The following is a 21,850-nucleotide window of genomic DNA, read 5'->3' on the forward strand; positions in this document are numbered from 1 at the left end:
CCCACTTAGTCCTCCTTTGCTCTCAGTTTTCCCCCCACTGTGACACAATAATGCATGAGGCAAAAAGGGCTGTGTTTTTAGTACCAATTTGCTTATTTCTGATTTTTAGATGAATGCTGTTGCGGGTTGTACTGTGTCCCCCCTAAAAAAACATGTTGAAGTCCTAACTCCCACCCAGGACCTCAGAATGTGACCTTATTTGTAAATACAGTTGTTGAAGACGTGACTCATTAAGGTGAGATCATACTGGAGTAGGCTGGGCCTCATATCCAATATGACCAGTGTCCTTATAAAAGAAGAGGGCCTTGTGAAGACAGAAACACAGGAAAACACCATGCGAAGATGGTGGACTGAAGTGATGCACCTACAAGCCAAGGAATGCCTGGGGCTACCAGAAGCTAAGAGAGAGGCATGGAACAGATTCCCCCTCACAGCCCTCAGAAGGAATCAACCCTGCTCACTGATTTTGGACTTCTAGCCTCCAGAACTGTGGGACAATAAATATCTGTTGTCTTAAGCCACCCACTTTGTGATACTTTGTTATAGCAACCCCAAGAGACTAATACAAATGCCAAGGTGCAAAGGCATATATAGAAGGGAAAGGTGTTCTTACAGAGGGAGGTGGTGGGTAAAGGGGCAAAAGTGACTGTTTTAACATTATGTTTGCTTAAACTAAAACTTTCATTTTCAAAAGTAACCTCATTATTAAAACATGAACTAGAGTTACAGTGAAGCCTCACTACCACTGCATTATTGTGATTTGCAGGAAAAATATATATTTGGTCTTCATCCACAGTTCCTGGCTCACAGCTCCCAAAACTCTTGGAATTTCCTGAACGATGGGATGATATTTGGTCTCTTGTCCTCAGTTCCTGAAAACACTTCAGGGAAGGTGACTTTCGGGATCCCACCCAAAGGCGGGGGCTGGTTGTCAGGAGAACCAACTTTCAGTCCCACTCTCTGCCGGAAGTTGAGTCAATCACCACTGGCCAGTGATTTAGTCAATCATGACTACGTAACAAAGCCTCCATAAAAAACCCAAAAGGACAGCTTTTTGGACCTTTTCAGAGAGCTTCCACATTGGGAAACCAGAACACTTCCACATGCCCCCATGCTTGGCCCCATCCACCATGAGGACAGAAGCCCCTTTGTTCAGGACCTTGACCTTCGTATCTCATCTGGCTGTTGATTTATATCCTTTTATAATAAATCAGTAATCTAGTGAGTAAACAGGTTTCCCTGAGTTCTGGGAGCCCTTCTAACAAACTAAGTGAACCCCAAGAGGGAGTCGTGGGAACCTCTGATTTACGGCCAGTTAATCAGAAGTATAGGTTACAACCTGGACTTGCAATTGGCATCCTGAATTGGAGGAATCATCAGAACCTCCAATCTGTAGCTGGTCAAAAGCACAGGTAACAACTTGTGACTGGTCTCTGAAGTGGAGGGAGGTCTTGTGGGACTGAGCCCTTTGTCTATGGAATCCGATTCTACCTCTGGGCAGACAGTGTCAGAAATGAGTTGAACTTTTGTATACCTGCTAGCATCCAAGAACTGATTGTTGATGTGGGGAAGTCTCCACACACACACATTGGAACTGGGTCCAGGAACCCAACTCAAACAGGCCAAAAAAAAAAAAAAAAAAAAAAACTGTCTGTTATTACACCAATCCATGTTAAATGGTACTGCAAACAGTTCCTGAAAAATTATAATGGAGTCAATGAAGAAAAGCCACAGACTCCTCAGTCTCAACTCTACGACCTTATAATGAGGATAGGAGCAAGTTCTTTAACCTCTAATTTTGTTATGAATTTGCTTCAAGGTTTCTGCTTTAATAAACAGCATTAATGATGACAATAATAGCTACTCAGCATGTGTCAAACATTGTGTTAAATGCTTTAGAAACATCATTAATAATCCTCAATTACCTATCAGCAAAGCAGGTCCAAGTGTCCCCATTTTACAGATGAGGAAACAAAGGATGTGTGAGTCAAGAACAATGATGCTAACTCAGTAGCAGAGCCAAGACCAGAACATAACGTCTTGTGACTTCCATCAAGAGCTACCTATTATATCACACAAATAATGTATTTGGCAGACTCTAATACAGAACAACCAGTTTCACTGGAGCAACGTTCCCATTACTTTCACACTTAATCAGAAAGTACTGTTAAGATAAATTCAAAACTTACTTTTTGTATCACTCATCCCAGGAAGGATGCTTTTTAAAATAAACTGTTTCTAAGGTAATATTTTAAAATGTACATTATACAAGCACTAGCTAAAGTTGAATTTGGCCTTACTGGAACTCACTTTTAATGGCAAACCAATAAGTATCTGACCAGTTGGCTTTGTTTTTTTTTTCATTTAAGTATAGTTGCTATACAATATTATATAAGTTACCACTGTACATTTTTTAAAGGTTCTACTCCATTTATAGTTATTATAAAATATTGGCTATATTCCCCTACCACTTGGCTTCTTCAGAAGAAAAATATCCTGCTATTGAATTTGGTAAGTTTCAAGCTTAACCACATGTAACAGCTTTCACATAGCCAAAACAGAACTAATGCTCTCCTGAAAAGAATGGAGAACAATGAGTCTGTATTCACCTTTAATAGCCAGAACTTAAGTTACAAATTCAGAATCTAGTGTAATTCACAGAGAAAATAATACTAATGATTTTTAAGCGGTACTGTTCTCTGCTTCTGGGAAGATGGAGTAGATGTACTTTTCCCTATGCTTCCTGCTAAAGTACAACTAAAAATCCTGGACATTATCTATAAAACAAACATAAGAGGATCAAAAAAGTGGAGGGAGGGTGGCAGACTGGCCAGGGATCTGTAGACCTGAGGAACAGCATGGTGGAGTGGTCCCTGGGTTTTCATATGTCTCAGACACAGAGCTGAAGAAGTCAGCAACCCAGAAACACGAACAGGTGCCCGGAAAAAAAAAAAAAAAAGCTTGAACAAAGCCTGCTCTCTCTAACCAAAGGACCAGGAAAGGGACAGCCTAGCCAAGACAGAAAACTTTTAGACAAATGAGCCCTCGAATCCAGCCAGAAATCACATAAAAAACTGCAGCCCCACTGCCATGAGCAAAGGCAGAGCTAGAGCCTAGACGTCTACCCTTCCCAGGCTTTAATGAGGAGCCCCAGCCCCTGCCAGGGTCACAACAGAGAAGGCTGAGTAGGGAGCTGGACAATAATGAGCTTGACTCCCTGCATCTCAGAGTCAGTGGAGACCACCTGCAGAGCTCAGACTTCCACCTCCACAGTAATAAAAGGCCTTCCCCTTCCACACTGGGGCGCTGTGGAGAGTTTAGCTACTCCACAGTATTGCTACCTCGGCATCCATTTTGCTGGCTGTGTGGCCCGTAGGGACCTTAAACTGAAACTTGCCCCCTCATGCAAGCATGTGCCCTAGATAGCAGCCCTCAGAGTCACAAGCAAATACGAGCTCCTGATATGACTTCTCCAACAGCCCCTGTGATCACCAGTTTCCCCTGCCTCCCAGGGCCTGCCCCTTACACACCCCTTAGATAAAACCCCCATGGAGCTTACTAGAACCCTGTACTTCCCATCTGGATTGACCAATCTGGCCTTAACCTGGGAACCCCAAAGCATTCCACCCATAGACCCTAATAAAGCCATGTGCTCCAGGCCCTGTTGCTCTCTCTCTCTCTCTGCACCCAGTCTTGACTCGCCATCTGGCCCCTCGAGGAGTGCCATGTACTCCCTCCAGGACCTGTGAGTCATAAACTTCTCTATTTCAATTTCTCTATGGTCCTCTGCTGGCCACAGCTCACCATCCAGCAATCTGTGCTCCACTTAACAAATGTTAATTTAACAAAGCAGGTAGTGTCAGAGGGGGCCCGGTGGAGAGTCAGGAAGCTCTCACCTCAAGAACCTAGAAAAAGAAAAGCAAAACAACCCAAAGTAGGCAGAAGGAAAGAAATAATAAAGAACAGAAATCAATAAAGTTGAAAATAGAAAAATGGTAAAGAGAAGTCAATGAAAAAAGAGCTAGTTCTTTAGAAAGATCAAAAAAATTGACAAATCCTGTGCAAGACTGGCAAAAAAAGAGAGAAGATGTAAATGACCAATATCAGAAACAAAACAGAGAATATCATCAAAGAGTCTGCATACACCGTGAGGGTAGTAAGGGAATACTATGAACAAACCTACATATGCACATTTCACAACTTAGATAAAATGGGTCAATTCCCTGAAAAACACAAACTACTACTGCTAATCCAATATGAAATAGATAACCTGAATGGGAACTATGAAGGAAACTGAATTCAGAATTTTGAAACTCCCACAAGAAAAATCACCAGGCCCAGTAGGTTTCACTGGAGAATTCTACAAAACACTTAAAGAATTAACATCAATTCTACACAATCACTTCTAGAAAACAGAAGAGGAGGGAACATTTCCTAATTCATTTTATGAAGCTAATAGTTACAGGATAACACACCAGACAAAGACATTATAAAAAAGAAAACCACAGACCAATATCCCTTATGAATACAGACATAAACATCCTTAAAATATTAGCAAATAGAATTCAACAATATACACAAAGAATTATACACCACGACCAAGTGGGGTTTCTTCCAGGGAAGCAAGTCTAGTTCAATATTCAAAAAGCAAGCAATGTAATCTACCACATTAACAAACTAAAGAAAAAAAAATCACAAAATCATACCAATTGATGCAGAAAAAGTATCTGACAAATTTCAACATTCATTCATAATGAGAATTCTCAGAAAGAGAGGGGAACTTCCTCAACTTGATAAAGGGCACCTACAAAATAACCCACAGCTAACATTACACTTAATGGTAAAAGACTGAATGCCCTCCCCCGAAGATCAGGAACAAGGCAAGGATATCCACTCTCATCACTCATTCAACATAGGGCTGGAAGTTCTAGTCAGTGCAATAAGGCAAGAAAAGGAAATAAAAGGCACATATGTCAGAAATTAAACTGTCCCTATCTGCAAATGAATCTACATAGAAAATGCCAAGGAACAGGAATCTAACAAACACAAAAAAAAAAAAAAAAAAACACTTCTAGAATAAGTGAATTCAGCAAAGTCACAGGATCCAAGATAAACAACTGTACAAATACAAAAAAACAATCGTATTTCTATATACTAGTAATGAACACATGGACACAATTAAAAGTATAATACCATTTGCAATCACTCAAAAACAATTAAATGTTCAGGTATAAATCTACCAAAACATGCACAGGACTTACACTGAAAACTACAAACTGCTGATGAAAGAAACAAAGATCAAAATAAATGGAGAAACATGCTGTGTTCATAGACATGGTAAAAATATCAATTCTCTCCAAATTGATATGCAAGTTTAACACAATTTCTGTTCAAAATCACAGCAAGATTTTTTCTTTTGTAGACACGGACAAGATTATTCTAAAATTCATATGGATTGGGAAAATAACTAGAATAGCTAAAACAATTTTGAAAAAGAATAAAGTAGGAAGAATTGCTTTACCCAATGTCAAGACTTATTATACAGCTACAATAATCAGAACTGTGTGGTACTGGTGGAGGAATAGATACATTGATCAACAGAAGACAGAACCCAGAAAAGACCACATAAATATGCCCAATAGATTACTGACAAATGTGCAAAATCAGTTCAATAGAGGAAAGATATCTTTTCAACAAATGGTGCTGCAGCAATTAGACATCCAAGGGGGCAGGGGAGGGGGGGGGGAGAACCTCAACCTAAATCTTACACCTTATACAAAAATTAACTAAACCTCATTATGTTAATTTTAAAATGCAAAACTATAAAACTTTTACAAAAAATAGGAGAAAATCTTCAGGATCTAGGGCTAGGCAAAGATTTATTAGACTTGACACCAAAAGTGTAATCCACAAAAGAAAATATTGGAAGAACTGGATTTCAACTTATGCTCTGTGAAAGACTGTTAAGAGGATGAAAAAACAAAATAAAAACTGGAAGAAAACATTTGCAAACCACATATCCAACAAAGGAACAGTATCTGGACTATATTAAGAACTCCCAAAATTCAACATTAAAAAAAATCCAATTTAAACACGTGCAAAAGACACAGAGAAATTTCACAGAAGAGATATACAGATTGCACAAATAAACACATGAAAATATGTTCAACATCGTTAGTCATTAGGGAATGCAAATCTAAACCATAATGAGATACCACTACACACCTATCAGAATGCCTAAAATAAAAAAGTGATAACACCAAATGCTGGCAAAGATATGGAGAAACTGGATCTCTCATTCACTGCTGGTAGGAATGTATAAGGTAGGAATGTACAAGGGTGTAGCCACAACAGCGGTTTCTTACAAAACCAAACATGGAATGGCCATATGGCCCAGATTTGCACTCCTGGGCATTTATCCCAGAAAAATGAAAACATGTTCACAGAAAACCCTGTACATGAGTACAGATTCTGTACTAGCAGCAGCTTTGTCCTTCAACAGGTGAATGGTTAAACAAACTGGTTCATCCATATGATGGAATACACTCAGCAATAAGAAAGAACTACTGGTACACACAACAATCTGGATGAACCACCGGAGAGTTGTGCTGAGTAAAAAAGCCAATCCCAAAAGATTACAAACTACGTGATTTCACTTATAGAGCATTCTTGAAATGACAAATTATAGCAATAGAGAGAACACATTCCTGGCTGCCAGGAGCAGGGGAGGGGGAGGGGCAGGAGGGAAGCAGCTGTGGCTATCACAGGGCAACATAAGGATGATGATGGAAATGTTCTGTATCCTCAACATATCAATGTCAATGTACTGTTTGTGGCATGTACTATAGTTGTACAAGCCATTACCACTGGGATAAATGGGTAAAGCGTACAAAGGATCTCTGTGTTATTTAACAATAAGAGCACATAGGGACTTCCCTGGCGGTCCAGTGCTTCCACTGAAGAGGGCACAGGTTCGATCCCTGGTCGGGGAACTAAGATCCCTCATGCTGGGGGAGCTGGGGAGCACATAAATCTACAATTATCTCAAAATAAAAATAAGGTGTTTTTTTTTAATGGCATTATCTCAAAACAAAGTTTTTTAAAATGGCATTATCTCCAAAAGCATTATCAGCCAAATCATTTGTCATCAGATTTTAATATTTCTAATTTTTTTTGTTGACAGGCAATAAAAGAGCTCACTAGAAAAATCATCTCTAACAACCTAGTTCCAAAGCATTTACCAAGTGCTTGTCATGTGCAACTAGGAGCTAGGTTAATAGGCAAAGATGAGGAAGACAATGTAGATTTAGAAGAGAGTTTATACTTCTAATGAAGCTGAACAAGAACTACAGTACTGAGCACAAGATAACTTCATAAAACACTTCATTATTCCTGCCCATAGTCATAAGTATTTCTAAACAGAATACTTGACCACTGCATGACCAACTTACATATAAGTAACTCTAAAGTCTTCCCTTCCTTCCTTCCTTACTCCCGGCCAGTGTAGGACACTTTCCGCCAGGAACCCTGACCCCCATCCAAGCCCTGGTCTCCATGTCTCAACTAAGCCCAAACCAACCCCGACCCCGAGCCATGCTGGCTGGGCAAAATCAGGAGAGGGGAAAGGTGAGAACCACACACACACCCCTTCTCCTCTCACCCAACTTGCTGCAACTTCTCTGAATACGAACACCCAAAGGAAGAAAAGAATGGCAAAGGGGAAGGGCTGGTTGAGACCTCCAGCTGCCAGGCCTCCCCTCACCAGTTACATCATCAGAAAAGGAAAAGACACATAAGAGGGGAAAAGGAATAAAAAAAAAAAGAAGAAGAAAGAAAGGAAAGAAAAGCTATGGTACGTTTTTACGCCATCCCCTCAGCTGTCACCTCCCCACCCTTCACAAAACAAAGGCGCCCAACTCTGCCCAGCTCTCTCCATTCCTGTCCCAGAAGCATTTCGCAAGTGCCTCTGAACCCAAGTCCCCCTAAAACCGAGTTCCCTTACCAAGTTTATGATTAATATCTTTACCCCAAATTTTATTCCCTTTCTTGTCCCCTCAGACCCCAAACCTGTGCTAACTAAGCACTAATCAACCAGAGTCAGATGACTACAATTGCTGTTGTTGATAACATCTTTAGCGTACTAAAATTGCTATTATAGACATCATCATTAACGTACAAACTCAGCTTGGTTCTCCAGGGCAAGATGAGCTAACAGATCCCCAAGCCATGGACCACCTGGCCAGAGAATGGTAAACCAGAGACATCTTGACTCCCAAAACTAGAAACTACAATTAAGAAATGTCACAAAACAATGATTAATCCCAGCCTCTTTGTTCTTCCCCTTTTAAAAACCCCCCTAACTCAAAGATCAAGTTGGAGTGGCTAGGAGGCTTCTCCCACTCCCTTGCTTGGTGCCCTGCTGTACAGTAAACGCTGTGCATTCCTTCACCACAAGCCCATGTTAGTAGACTGGCTTTGCCGCCCATCGGGCGAGCAGACCCCAGCTGGGTTCAATAACACCTCCTTCCCTTTAAAACACACTGTTCTCCTCCCAGCTTTGGTAGAGCCATGCCTCAGGAGTCACATTCCAAGAAACTGGAAAACAAATACTAAATGAATATAATCCATCATTTGTGAATACTCTAACCCTTGCCTTCTACTGAAGCTTTACTGTAAAGCTTTTTATTGATTTTCACATTTTAATGGTTAGGTTACTCTTAGAAATTAGAGGTTTCGTTTATACCAAGAAATATTAAACTATTATCCACACCTACCCGGCAAGAACTGCTTTCACCTGTTAATATAACTTGCCCATCTGGCTTTCCACTGAGACCCAGCAAGTGAAGCCTGTGAGTAGTCAAAACTGGCAACCCAAGGATGTGAGGGCAAGCTGCAATAATGATAATGGCCTCTCCACTAACTAGAACGGTCAATCAGGCTAACGAGCTGGCTCATCAGGTTCCCATCTTCCCTTAACATATCAGGTGTTCTGTTTCCAAGGCCGGGGGTGTAACACGGTCCTTGCACAAGAGTTCATCTACTTTAACCCACAGTTTCACATTCAGTTCTAATAAACTTAGTTTCTAAGTTCATGGCTAATCAGAAGGAGTATGTTTCATAGAGAAGAAAGCACTCTGTTCATTCACCCAAAATTTAAGTGCCTAACAAGTGCCAGGCACTTGGAGACGGAGCGTTCATTTATACACAGTGATCCCTGTCTTCCCTGGCTTACGTAGGCAAGGGGGCTCAGACAGTAGAAGAGTAAACTAAAATAAATATAAAGAAAATAATTACAAAAAATAATTACAAACTGTGATTGTTGCTAAAAGGATATAAACAGAGCCAACGAACTTGTCTTTTCACGGGATATGAAGAGCAATTTCCTTTCCAGTACTGTCAAAACATAGAATTAAAAAATTCATACAATTTATTAACCCCAAATACACTCTAAAATTTACTTTTAAAAATTAAATCCCAGCTGCTGACTTGTTACCCTCTATGCTAAAAGCTGAATGGCATTTCAAATCCCTAGACTAGAGATGGTAATGCAGGGCATAAGGCAGTATTTCCACAGATGGAGGTTACAAAAAATAGGTCACCGAGAAGTGAGGGAAGGAAGCAGTAAGACAAAAAGCATGCCTTCAGCTATTTCAAAACTTGGCCTAGGCTGGGCCCTCTAACAAGGAAAAACACTCTTCTCCTCCTTGTCAAGATCACATAGCACCCTGCTCCCTGGGATCCACAATCCCTACTAGTTCCATACTTTAGTTGCTTTAAGCAACTTTTGTAGACTAACCTGGGCACAAAACCACCATGTGCAAGGTTGGTTTTTAAGGAAAGTGGAGTATCTTCCAAAAAAAGGAACCAACAAATCAACCCCACTTAAACTGGAGACTGCCAAGTTAATTTAAAACACTAGCCGTGCTCTCTGCAATGTTTAGCTCCATTCAGAACTCAATCACACCAGCCAACCTTGGAGGAATATAAACAAAATTACATTATCAGAGGTACCTAATCTTTTCAGATGTGCCAAACACAATAACCTCGTGTTAAAACCTACTGACTGGAAGATATATTTGACTGCAAATCTGACCCACACAGGGAATAATCTGAATTTCCATCAAGAAGGCTGTAAGCACCAGATGATGGAGCAAAAGTGAATCCAAGCTCCATCTGAACCTAGGAGTGAAGACAGTTCTGAACTGTCATTTTGGAAGACATTCACATCTCTTACAATTCAAATGTAATTTCCCCAAAGTTAATTCCAAAATTTTTGTTAGTTTGGCTTTGCTTTCTCAAACAAGATTATTCAGAGACTTGAAGATTAGATGTGTTCCCTGCTATTGCATCTCCACTTCTTCCCTTTTCACAAAGCCTGACCTCTATTAAGTTAGAAACTTATACCTGAAAGCTTCTACCTAGACTTTCTTTAGTCTAAACACCTCAGCTATAAATTAATGGCACGGGGGAGAGGGGGGCTGGGGGCGTGGATTTGTACTCCACTCATCTCGTTACAAATTAGGAATTGGAGAGGAATGGTCTCTCTTTTTTGAAAGATCTCCAGAGAATTATTTTCCATCAGTTCCCTCCTTGCACCCAGCTCCTTTGTAACCGCTGCCACAAAATTCTCTCTTTGGGTCTCTTAGGCATCACCCTCAAACTCTCCCATCCACCTGTGCTGTTCCGTTCTCCCATGGAGAACATCGGCCTCTGTAACAACCTTGCAAAGCTGCCCCCCTCAGTCTCCTCATTCTCTGCTCAGAAGCCTCTAACTTCCCATTTCACTCAGAATAAAAGTCAAAGTTCTGCATCATGTAGCCAGCCTGCCACCTCCTTAACTCTCCAGCCTCATCTCCTATCTTTCCCTCACTCCCTGCTCACACATTTACACTAACTTTCTGCCTGGAATGCTCCCTCCTCTCCTTGAGGGGCTCTCTCAAATGTTACCTTCCCTTAACCCTCCACCCGCCCCCCCCATGTAAAACTGCAAACTTCCAACTCCCTATCCCCCTAGCAAACTATTTAACTTATGTTATTCACTACTATCCCCAATGTAAGTTCCAGGAATGCAAGGATTTATCTGTTTTATTCACTGCTGTATTCCCAAGGTCTAGAACTGCGCAAGATACCCGACCATTCAGTACGCATTCATGAATGAAGGAGTCATTTACTTAACAGATATCTGCTGAGCACCTAGTCCGGGCCAAGTCTGTTAAGTACAGACAAATAAAACACTGTCCCTGACTTTGACGCACCAGATGGATTACTGCACACAAACAAAACAGGACTGCAAACTACGGCCACCAGCAAGCCACAGAACGTGCCAAAAATTCAAAGGAAGAGGTCTCGATTTTGCCCTTCGGGAACACAGTCCAGCTTCCCACCCTCGCGAGATTCTCCAGGGACCATCCCCAGAGGGCCTCTTCTGGTCCCCTGAGAGGGGTGGGGACCCTCGCCCTCCCCAAGCCCGAGAGGTTACTTGTCCAACGGTGCAACTTCCGGCCGGACACAAGATTTAATAAAACAAATTTTAAAACCTCCGCCCTTCAGCTTCCACCCCCTCTCCTCTGCCTCGCACGTCACCCCCTTCAGTGGCCCGCGACCGAATCCTCACCCCCGCCTGACCGCCCTCACAATGGAAAGCGCCCTACTTCCGCAGTCCCCACCTGCTCCCGGCGTCCCCTGCGTCTCCTCCTTGGTGCGCACGCGCGAGCAAACCCTCCTGCGTTGCGGAGAGGCGGGCCGTGAGCGAGGCTGGGCACGCCCCCAGCGTAGAGCTGGCTTCTGATTGGCTGCCTCTTGCTCTCCTGAGCGCTGTTGGGGAGGCCTGCGGCTGCGCCTCTAAAGGCGCTGGCAGTTGACTCTTGTGCGACTGCTTACTGCTCCTCGCCGTCTTCGCGGGCTTCCTGGAATCGTTACAACGCCGCCGGCATGTCTCAGGTATAACGTGTGCCCAGCCTAGCTGCGAAGGTGCCACGGGGCGGGAGGCTGGCGCGGGGACCATCCCGCAGACACAACCCTGCAAGGTCTTTAACTTCCGGCTCTGCTGTTCTTCCTGGACCCATGCCCGGCGCACTCTTTGGACAGAGAGCCCTGTAAGCGGAACTTTCCGTGTTTGGACTCACAACACCGCTACTTAGCCCGCAACTGCTGGCAAGCTGCCCATGGGGAGGACTTCGCAGTGAAGCAGGAATTGGGGTTGGAGGCGAGGGTCCTAGGAAGACAGATAGGATGTAGTGGGTTACATGGATCGAAAGAGTAAGGGGAGCGTGTGCCCCATTCGGAAGGACACGGCAGGAGTAGGGGCGCCATACAGAGTGGAGAAGCAAGGAGTCTGTGGTTGAGAGCTTGGAGGTCAGGGAAAGTAGGGGCTGAGTGTCCGGCGTGAGGAGGGGTGAGGGAGGTCTTTCCCTCCTTCGACTGTAGACGCTTTTCTGGGACCTAGCAGTGTGGGGCGACCTTTGGCTCCTCTACCCTCCCTCCAGTCAGCCACTGGGTCAGAGGTCGGCGCTGGATGCCCTCTCTCAGGGGGAGGGGGCCAGCGGGCTCTGGATGCTGACACCGCTGCGCTCATGCCCTATTCCTTTCTCAGCTATTTCAGTCACGCAGTGCCAGCCCTATCCGCAAGTCAGGGCTGTCCTGGGACCCTGTTCTGGCCAGGGAGTTGGCCGCGCTGCCTTTTCTGTGAAGTGTATGCCCACTGCAGGCAGTCGTAGGCTGTCTCCTTCACCTCTGTTTCCAGTACCTGATACCTAGTATAGTGAGAGAGCCCAATGCATAGTTGTTCATCAAATGAGTGAACCGATGTGCTTCCCCTCCTGGTTTTGCTGAATCTTTCTAGCCGTGCTGTTGAGTTGAGGAAAGACTGCTTTTCCTCACCTGCACTGCAAGAGCGAGTGCTGCCTTGCCAGCCCCCCCATCCCCACTACTGTGCTCTATTCAGGCCTCTTCTCTCCCTCGACTTTAGGCTGAGTTTGAGAAAGCTGCTGAGGAAGTTAAGCACCTCAAGACCAAGCCAGCAGACGATGAGATGCTGTTCATCTACAGCCACTACAAACAAGCAACTATGGGTGACATAAATATAGGTATGCTGAGGTTCATCAAATGAGTGAGGGCCGAGACTCATCAAAGCAGGCTCAGCAGCCTTGGTTGGTGCTGGAACTCTTAATCCCTGAGTGGGAACCTCACTCTCAAAACCACCCACAGCCCTACTGCCCTACTCTTAAGGCAGTTCATGGGATTCCTGAGGTTTAAGCTGGGAGAGGTTCCCCAGAGATCATGTTCCTGGATGGGGTTCACAGACCCTGTACTGTTCTTGGTTTCTTCGTGGCTCATATAGCAGTATTCAAATCCTAGTTTGGGAAGAACTTTATTCATTCCAGCATTTTCCATCTATTTGGGAGGAAGCAAAGATCCCAGCTTGGGAGAAATTTGCTCCAAGCTCTCAGATCAGTAGTAGTTCTGTTGAACCATACTGCTTCCACCCCAGATGGGCAGGATCAAAGTCAGAGCACTCGGCAGCTAGGCCAAGCCTGATGGCAGGAGCAGAGAAGCAGCTGGCTTCCTGCAGCAGGTCGGAAGTGTTTTTGCTGATAGCAGTTCCAGATGACCATTTGGCCCCTGTCAAAAAATCTTGGTATGGATTTTGAGGCCTTGGTTTGGACAACCATATTCTGTAATCCTGTCTTTTCTGCCTTGGACAGTTTTCATTCTGCCCATAAGTTCCTGAAACTCAGGAGTATATGGCAACAGCACGATGCAGTCTATGAAAGGATTCAGAGGTGGTGGCCATAGTAGCGTAGAAGGAGGTCACCCCGCCCCTGTTCAGGAGGGCAAGTGTAGCCCCCAGTTCCACTGCAGTTGGGGTAGAAGGTGGAGCTGGTGGGCTGGCTGCTAAGGATCCTGGGCAGTGCCAGATCAAAGATTACAGGGCGGGCTTAGTTCAGAAAGGTCTTGTGGTGAAGGTGAGTTTTACCCTGGGTTTATAAACTCTGCATCTTCCTAGGGAGGCAGGAGAGATGAAATGGGGGTGACCAGAATGGCTGAGAAGCTTTTCTGACAAACACAATTTTCACAGAGACTGGCCTCTGCCCTGCTTTCACATAAGTATAGGTAGACTGGCTTGGGAATCTTATCACTTCCTGATTAGCTCCCTCTAGGGCTGCACTGTCCAATACGGTAGCCACTAGCCACATGCAGCTATCTAAATTTAAATGGCAAATACTTAAATAAAATCAACAGGCCAGTCCCCAGTAACACAAGCCACATTCCAGGTGCTCAGCTGCCATAAGTGGCAGGTGGCCCCTGAGTTGGACAGTGCAAATGTACAACCTTTCCATCATCACGAAAGGGCTGTTAGGATGTGCAGTTCTAGGATTCTGTTGATGATCCTGCAGGCGCAGTCTCGCTCAGGTATCCCTGGGAATGCTTCCTGGCAAGCACTTGGGGGGAGACTTGATGTTTCTCAGACACAGCGGTCCAGGCTATGGGCACTGCGATCGTTCCCCTTGGCTTTCTTCTCAGTGTGGCAGTGAACGAGGTCAGCAGGGAAGTAGTAAGTGTGTTTTCCAAGTGCAACTGATAACAGGTCTATATGTGTAAACCCATGGTATAACTTAAAGGAATCTTGCCGTCACGAACAGAATTCCCACAAAACAACAAGAAATAGACTAACAATTTGGTAGCAGAATGGGGCAAGGATATGAACAGACAGTTCACAGAAAAGGACACCCAGAAAACTGATAATAATGTGGGAGAGAAATTGGGTGGGAAAAGTGGGAGGAAACTTTATAGTATTCCCCTTGTGGTGTTTGAATTTTAAACCAGATGAATGGATTGTAGTACTTGTTTTAAAAAAAAAGAAAAAAAATTAAAGTACGGTTTTTAAAAGAAATTTTGGAGTTATTTAACTTATAAGACAAGGACTCTCTAGTAATGAGAACAGTTTTCCTCCTACTTTCTCTAGATTTTAAATTTGGATTTCTGTACATGTAGGTTTCTGAAGGCAGAACCCGCCGTACTAGACCCTAACTCCATAGCAGAGCCTAGAAGGAATAGTGTAATAAAATATAGCTTTCATGGCAAGAAGATTGATAAAGTTCCTTATTAGAACTTGCAGCAGGTCTCATGTCTTTCCCTCTCTTGTTTAAGAACGGCCTGGAATGTTGGACCTCAAAGGCAAGGCCAAGTGGGATGCCTGGAATGAGCTGAAAGGTAATTGTTCTAATATGTTTCCCTCATTTGGGAAGCCCAGTAATGAAATACTCTTCATTAAGGAGTATAAGGGGTGAGGAGAGAGAACACAGTGGATGAGGCACATGCTGGGGAACCAGTTTGACCGGGGCCAGAATGGAAAAAAAACTGGGCCGCCTACTTATTCTTCTAATACCACTTATGCCTTTTCCAAAAACACCATCTCTGAGTCATGGTATCATCTGGAGAGAGGAGGGGCTGGGGACCAGGCCACTAACAGACTGGGAGGTGATAAGAGTTGGCTTGGCCTTTATATGTATTTAGAATAAGGGGTGGTTTCCTGTCCAAACCTCCCTCTCCCCCACAAGGCCAGGCAGTGACCCTCTAGCCCAAGCAGCCCTCCCTGGTTCCCTTCCAGCCAGAAAGGCACCTAAAAAAAAGGAATGAACTAATGCGTGGCAAGCTGCTGGCACATCGTAGCCTTGGTGAATGGAGCTATTATGCGCTAAGCAACAGCAGGCAAGAAGTATCCCAGCTCTGACTTAATCACGTGCCACCTGCAGCCGTAAGACCCAAAAGTTGGCACTAAAGTGCCTGCCAGCCTTTGTGCCCTAGCTAGCTTGTTTCTGAATAAGCCCTCTGTCTTCCTGCAAATGAGAAACACTTGAATTCAAAAGGGACCAGAATACAAAAAATACACTCCTAGGATTTGCAAGTAACTGGAAGAGGAATGCCCGTCTGACTGTCCATTCTCATTGGGCATTTCCATACCATTCCCAGGCCCCATGTACTTGCCCTTGCTCCAGAACACACTCTGATTCTCAGTGAGTATCTCTCCTTCACCGTAGAATCCAGGACTCTGGCATCACTGTCTCTGAGGGGTATCTCCAGTGTCCCCTATATTCCCCTCCGAGAGCCAGCTGCTGTGCTCAGAGTCCTCAGAACTTTTCTCATAGCTTCTCTCTGGGAGTAGAGGGTGCCTGGCTTTGTTTTTTCCCTGGCAGCTTAACAGCTCTGGGAGATAAGAGCCCGACAGAGAAATAGGTGATAGGTCAAAGCCAACTGTGAAAGTCAGCAGGACCAATAGTCACTGCAGCTCCCCATGTTAGGCTTGACATGACAGTAGGGGGACTCACATGGGCTCAGTGCTTTATGGAGCATTGCCTGTGGATCAGGCTCCTCGAGGACTTCAAGTCAAATCCTGGCCAGGTCTGTGAGGTGTAGGTAGGAGAACCACCACCCCCTTCACAGGTGAGAAATTGAGCCTCAGAGCATTAAACCAGGGCTCTAAAGTCTGCTACCTTTCTACCATGCTGCCTCTGTGACAAATAATCTTGTTGATGCCTTACAGGGACTTCCAGGGAAGATGCCATGAAAGCTTATGTCGACAAAGTAGAAGAACTAAAGAAAAAATATGGAATATAAGGGACTGGGTTTGGCTGCCAGCCACACATTTCACCTAAACTGATCTAATACCTTGTTTTTCTAATACTGTGGATGAAGTTAGTAAATAACTAGTTAACCCAGTTGCTCAAAATAGCCCAGGATATGACACTAACAGAATAGGCGCTGAAATGGTTACTGATCCTTGCTGAGCAGTTTTTATCAATAGATCAATTAAAAGTATGTTTGTTACTTTAAGTCTTTGATAACCTGGGTTCTTGAAATAATGTACTCTGTTGCGATCTCTCGTCCTCACTTTTTCTAACAGTTTCATCTGGAAGTGTTTGAGCTTACCCTTCTCGCCCTCCTCTGTGCTCTGCTGGAGGGTGGGCAGGCACTCCCACCTGTTGAGACCTGGCATGTGCTCACCTCTCGTGTGGAGGAAAAGGATTATAGAAGTGGCCTTTCCCACCTCCTTCCCTCAACTCCAGCCACACTGGTCAGGCGGGCTGAGATGTCAGTTTGCAGCTACTGCCAACCCTCTGTCAGGAACATTGCTGGCCGCAAGCTCTGAGGAAGGCAGGGTTGATGAGTGTCTGAGGTCTGTCTGAGGTCCAACCAGTCCATGGTTGCAGAGCAAACAAGCAAGGGTGGAAGCCCCAGTCAGGGTGAAATGTGCATCTGCAGGGAGCATTCCCAGAGTCCGTGTGGAAGCTTGGCCACAGGCAGCTGGGCAGGCAAAAAACAAGTGGGGAAAGCGAGGGCTTAGCAGGGAGGAGGGCAGTCAGGACCTAGGAAGGGCAAGGGGTTAAGGTTGCAGAGAAGAAAGGCTGGAGCTTGACTTTGGAGGATGCAGCCGGTTGCATAGTAAAAAGGAAGAAAAGGAGACAGCTGTCAGACCCTCCCTGCCCCATGTTCCCTGTCAGTCACTTCCACAGTCCTACAGGGGAAGCACTCCTATTTCCATTTTGCGGGTAAGGATGCTAAGGCCAAAAAGAGATCAGGAGAGGCTCACTGAGGCCAGGAAGCGTAGTTCTCCCCTCCCGAGCCTGTACCCTGGTTTTAGACATAGTTCAGCCTTGCTCGACAGTGAGACCTGAGCATTACAGTGACTTGGCCAGGGTCACTCAGCTGGTAAAGAAACTCAGAACCAGCGTTCAGGTGCAGATCTCCCTGGTCCAGATACCTGTGCCATCCAAGGTGGCCTCACAGACACGAGCAGCATTGTGATGGGAGACACAGGAGCAGCAGGGAGGACAGGCGTCTGGTGGGGCTGGCGGACGGCAGGCCTTCAACGCCGAATGGGACTAGGTAGTGGAAAGTTGGTAACCAAGTTAAAAAGTACAGATTTTTTTTTTTTTTTTTTTTTGCGGTACGCGGGCCTCTCACTGCTGTAGCCTCTCCCGTTGCGGAGCACAGGCTCCGGACGCTCAGGCTCAGCGGCCGTGGCTCACGGGCCCAGCCGCTCTGCGGCATGTGGGATCTTCCCGGACCGGGGCACGAACCCGTGTCCCCTGCATCGGCAGGCGGACTCTCAACCACTGCGCCACCAGGGAAGCCCCAAAAGTACAGAATTTGACCGTAGGTGATGGGGAGCTGCTGGGGAGTCGACATGGTCAAAGGCATTCAGACGGTCAGTCTGACTGTATCAGTAATTATTGAAAGTAGCTAATCGTCCTGTTCCAGCCCAGGCTGCCCAAGGAAAGCTAAGCCCCACAGCTCAGATGTAGACGGTAAGGTCACCCCAACAAAGCAGTAAGGTCAAGGTCCAAAACGCAGACACGCGGCCCAGGGGAGGTGAAATCCTGAATAGCAGTGTCACTTGTGCAGCGCCAGTTCCTGGGCACGGATGTGACTGAGGGTATATGAGGCAGGGAGCCCACAGTCCTCTCCCACCTCGCTTCACCCAGGCTGCCAAGACCCACAGTCCTCTCCCACCTCGCTTCACCCAGGCTGCCAAGACCACCCAACTCATGGGCATCTGTGAGCCCCGAGGGAGGCAGTAAGGAGTCATAGCCACTCGCCTGTACCCATTTTTGGATCATCTTTGCTCAGTTATTGGCTGTTTCAGGAGTAAACCAGAGGACAAACAGTCTTACATAGAGGCAAGGTATGGCGCTTGTCCAAACAGACCTGGTCCAGGGTCGGGCCTAGCGCACCCACCCCGGGGTTGTGAGAAGCTCCTGGCATACAGTAGGTGCCCCGGTGTGTAGCACTTTATCAGGAATTTCTCTCTCACCCTCCTTCAAACCAATTTTTGTCGCTGGCAACATCCCTGGCAATATCTATCAGAGTCAGGGACCTAGCGCAAGAGCAAATTATCACTCCTTTGGTAATACTGGAGAGGGTGTGGATAAGAAAAGCACCTGCCTAGTATCCTGCCCTATTTCTAGCTTGTGAAAGGCAGCCAGGGGCTGTGCTCAGGCTCCATGTCACTGCCTCGCTGCCAGCCAGGATCCCAGAAGGGTGGGCCTGAGCTTAAGGAAGCCCTGATAAAGATAGCGCAGTCTGGCCCCCTGCAGTTAGTTACACTCCGCCAAGACTGTACTGTGATGACTCGTATCTCTTCTCCAGCGGATGCCGATTGCAGAGAAACACTGGAGTGAAAAGGCGGACCCAAGGCCCCTCTGCCCACCACTGGCTTGGCCTCTGATGGGTGGCCGTCCTTTGCGGAGGACCTGCAGAGCCAGGCTCCCCCTCAGTCTCTTTGCTTCAGTTCTGAATGTTATCCATGGTGCCTTGAGGTGGGGACTACACCTCCTAGCTGTGTAATGGGGGTTACTGTGTCCATTATTCAAATGAGGAAATGAAGACTCGGGTGATGAGTAGATCCAAACCCAGGGCCCTCTGGCTGGGGAAGGCCTTTCTCATCCCCTTCCGTCGCGTCGCCTCTCGTGACTGCTGGCTACCCCTCCCTTTGCACCTCCTTCGTCTGTCCAATGACCGTGGTGCCCCCTATCTCGCTGGGCCAGCGTAAGACGCTGCGGAATCCCACACCGGCTGGCAGCTCCTTCCTGAAGAGTGGCTTCGAAAAGCAGGTCACCTCTCCAAGGCTGCAGTGGGGTCCAGGCGGGCTGTACAGTTTAGGCACCTCGGGTGATTCCGAGGCTCTGCCAGGTTTCGGAGAGGCCCTCCCCACTCACTATAAAGTAGTGGTACCGGTTTCTCCGAAAGCAGTGTTGGTCTGGCATTCTGAGAACATGTCACCAGGAGCCTTGGGGGCTGTGCCTGCTCTCGTAGCCTCTGCAGGAGTCTACGTACAGCCCAGGGAGGGCTCACAGGTCTGGGGAAAACATGCGATAGGCAGTGGGGAGCAGGCAGGACACCGGTCTTCACCCCCTCCTCAGGTACACCCCGCACTTGGGAGGGACTTCTTACCTCCAGTCAGACTTTGGTGACAGACGTACATGTGAATCCCACTTCAGGCTCTCAGGTGCTGAATCACCTGTCTTCTCAGAGCCACACTTCCTTCATCTGGAAAATGAGTCGATAAGATGGGTAAAGTGCTTAGCGTGATGCCCAGCAAACGGCAACTTGCTAGCAGCCTGGAGGGCTTCCCTTCTCCTCACCCTCAGTACTTCCCTCCCCAACTGTGTGGACAAGCCTTGGCCTTGAGGACACAAACTGCTGCTCCCCTCTTAGCAGCGCTTCAGTAATTGGGGGTCAGCCATGGCCTAGGATGTTCTCCCTATTCCAAAGTAGTTCCAAGATCCAAAAGCCTGGGAACTGCTGCTTGGATCAGGGGCCGGGCATCTTGGGGGACATGGAAAGGCCACTGGAGTGCAATCTTGGCTCAGCCATTGCCCTAGTTACATGGACATAGGGCAAGTTATGTCACCTCTGTAAGCCTCAGTTTCTTCAATAAAATGGGGCTGAGCAGAAGGTCATGTGTCCAGCGTAGAAAGGAAGGAGAGCCAGAGGTGGGGAACAAGAAGGCCCCAGGGATGGCCGGCTTGACAGGAATCAGGCTGGGAAGTTGTGAGGGGGCGGTTTAAACAGCCAGATGAATAAAGGTGTGTAAAATTAAATTACAGGTATTGGGCATGAAAGGATGCTCCGCATCACTAACCATTAGAGAAATGCGAATTAAAACTACAGTGAGGTGTCACCTCACACGGGTCAGAATGGCCATCATCAAAAAATCTGCAAACAATAAATGCTGGAGAGGGCATGGAGAAAAGGGAACACTCTTGCACCGTTGGTGGGAATGTAAATTGATACAACCACTATGGAGAACAGTATGGACGTCCCTTCAAAAACTAAAAATAGAGCTACCATATGACCCAGCAATCCCACTACTGGGCATATACCCTGAGAAAACCATAATTCAAAAAGAGTCATGTACCACAGTGTTCATTGCAGCTCTATTTACAATAGCCAGGACATGGAAGCAACCTAAGTGTCCATCGACAGATGAATGGATAAAGAAGATGTGGCACATATATACAATAGAATATTAGCCATAAAAAGAAACGAAATTGAGTTATTTGTAGTGAGGTGGATAGACCTAGAGTCTGTCATACAGAGTGAAGTAAGTCAGAAAGAGAAAACTAAATACCGTATGCTAACACATATATATGGAATCTAAAAAAAAGAAAAAGGGTGGTTCTGAAGAACCTAGGGGCAAGACGGGAATAAAGACGCAGATGTGGAGAATGGACTTGAGGACACGGGGAGGGGGAAGGGTAAGCTGGGACAAAGTGAGAGAGTGGCATGGACGGATATACACTACTAAGTGTGTGAAGTGGATAGCTGGTGGGAAGCAGCCACATAGCACAGGGAGATCAGCTCGGTGCTTTGTGACCACCTAGAGGGGTGGGATAGGGAGGGTGGGAGGGAGACGCAAGAGGGAGGAGATATGAGGATATACGTATATGTATAGCTGATTCACTTTGTTATAAAGCAGAAACTAACACACCAACGTAAAGCAATTATACTCCAATAAAGATGTTAAATTAAATTAAATAAATAAATAAGTAAATTACAGGTATTCGGAGTTGAGGATGAGCCCAGAGAAATAACCAGCGGAGGCAGGCTTTAAGGGGCTGTGGCTTTGTGCTGGCTCAGGGCAGGACAGCACCTCTGCCCTCAGCAGCTCCCAGGGAAGAGACGGTCAAAATGTTTCTTCTCTTATTCATTTATCTGTTTGTTTGTGTGATTGCACACAACCTCTCTTTTGAAAGGGCTTGAGGTAGCTAAGGACAGACCCCCCAAAATGAGCAAAGCCCCATCAGGATCCTAGGTCTAAGGATAACTCAGACGCCCTCCTTGTTCT

At 45.9% G+C, this 21,850-nt stretch overlaps 2 protein-coding genes across 7 annotated transcripts in view; one reads left to right on the forward strand and one right to left on the reverse strand.

Moving 5' to 3' along the window:
• C7H2orf76 (chromosome 7 C2orf76 homolog) overlaps positions 1–11,800 on the reverse strand; it is an 86,452-nt gene extending 74,652 nt beyond the window's left edge. Inside the window, exon 1 of one of the 5 annotated variants that reach the window (XM_030840323.3) lies at positions 11,667–11,800. The gene's annotated coding sequence lies outside the window, so the exon portion shown is untranslated. Of the gene's footprint in view, positions 1–9,351; positions 9,397–11,614 lie in introns of those variants that run through there. The other 4 variants (XM_070046019.1, XM_060302539.1, XM_060302541.1 and 1 more) reach the window with 4 other exon arrangements.
• On the forward strand, positions 11,783–16,833 carry DBI (diazepam binding inhibitor, acyl-CoA binding protein). Of its 2 annotated transcripts, none has more exons than XM_030840325.2 (4): positions 11,783–11,940; positions 12,968–13,085; positions 15,151–15,213; positions 16,544–16,833. In XM_030840325.2, the coding sequence occupies exons 1-4, from the start codon at positions 11,932–11,934 to the stop codon at positions 16,615–16,617; spliced, it is 264 nt and encodes an 87-aa protein (XP_030696185.1). In that variant the 5' UTR covers positions 11,783–11,931; the 3' UTR covers positions 16,618–16,833. The 2 variants fall into 2 exon arrangements, with proteins under 2 accessions (XP_030696185.1, XP_060158525.1); XM_060302542.2 differs by lacking the exon at positions 11,783–11,940 and adding an exon at positions 11,960–12,095.
• The last annotated feature ends 5,017 nt before the right edge of the window (positions 16,834–21,850 follow it).

The sequence above is a fragment of the Globicephala melas genome, chromosome 7, assembly GCF_963455315.2.
Source record: "Globicephala melas chromosome 7, mGloMel1.2, whole genome shotgun sequence".
Lineage (NCBI taxonomy): Eukaryota > Metazoa > Chordata > Mammalia > Artiodactyla > Delphinidae > Globicephala > Globicephala melas.

Bases quoted from the DNA above. Each gene is read 5' to 3' on its own strand.
- DBI (XM_030840325.2), top strand. The intron at 13,086-15,150 runs GTATGCTGAGGT...CTCTTGTTTAAG, and splicing joins TATGGGTGACATAAATATAG to AACGGCCTGGAATGTTGGAC. The intron at 15,214-16,543 runs GTAATTGTTCTA...GATGCCTTACAG, and splicing joins TGCCTGGAATGAGCTGAAAG to GGACTTCCAGGGAAGATGCC.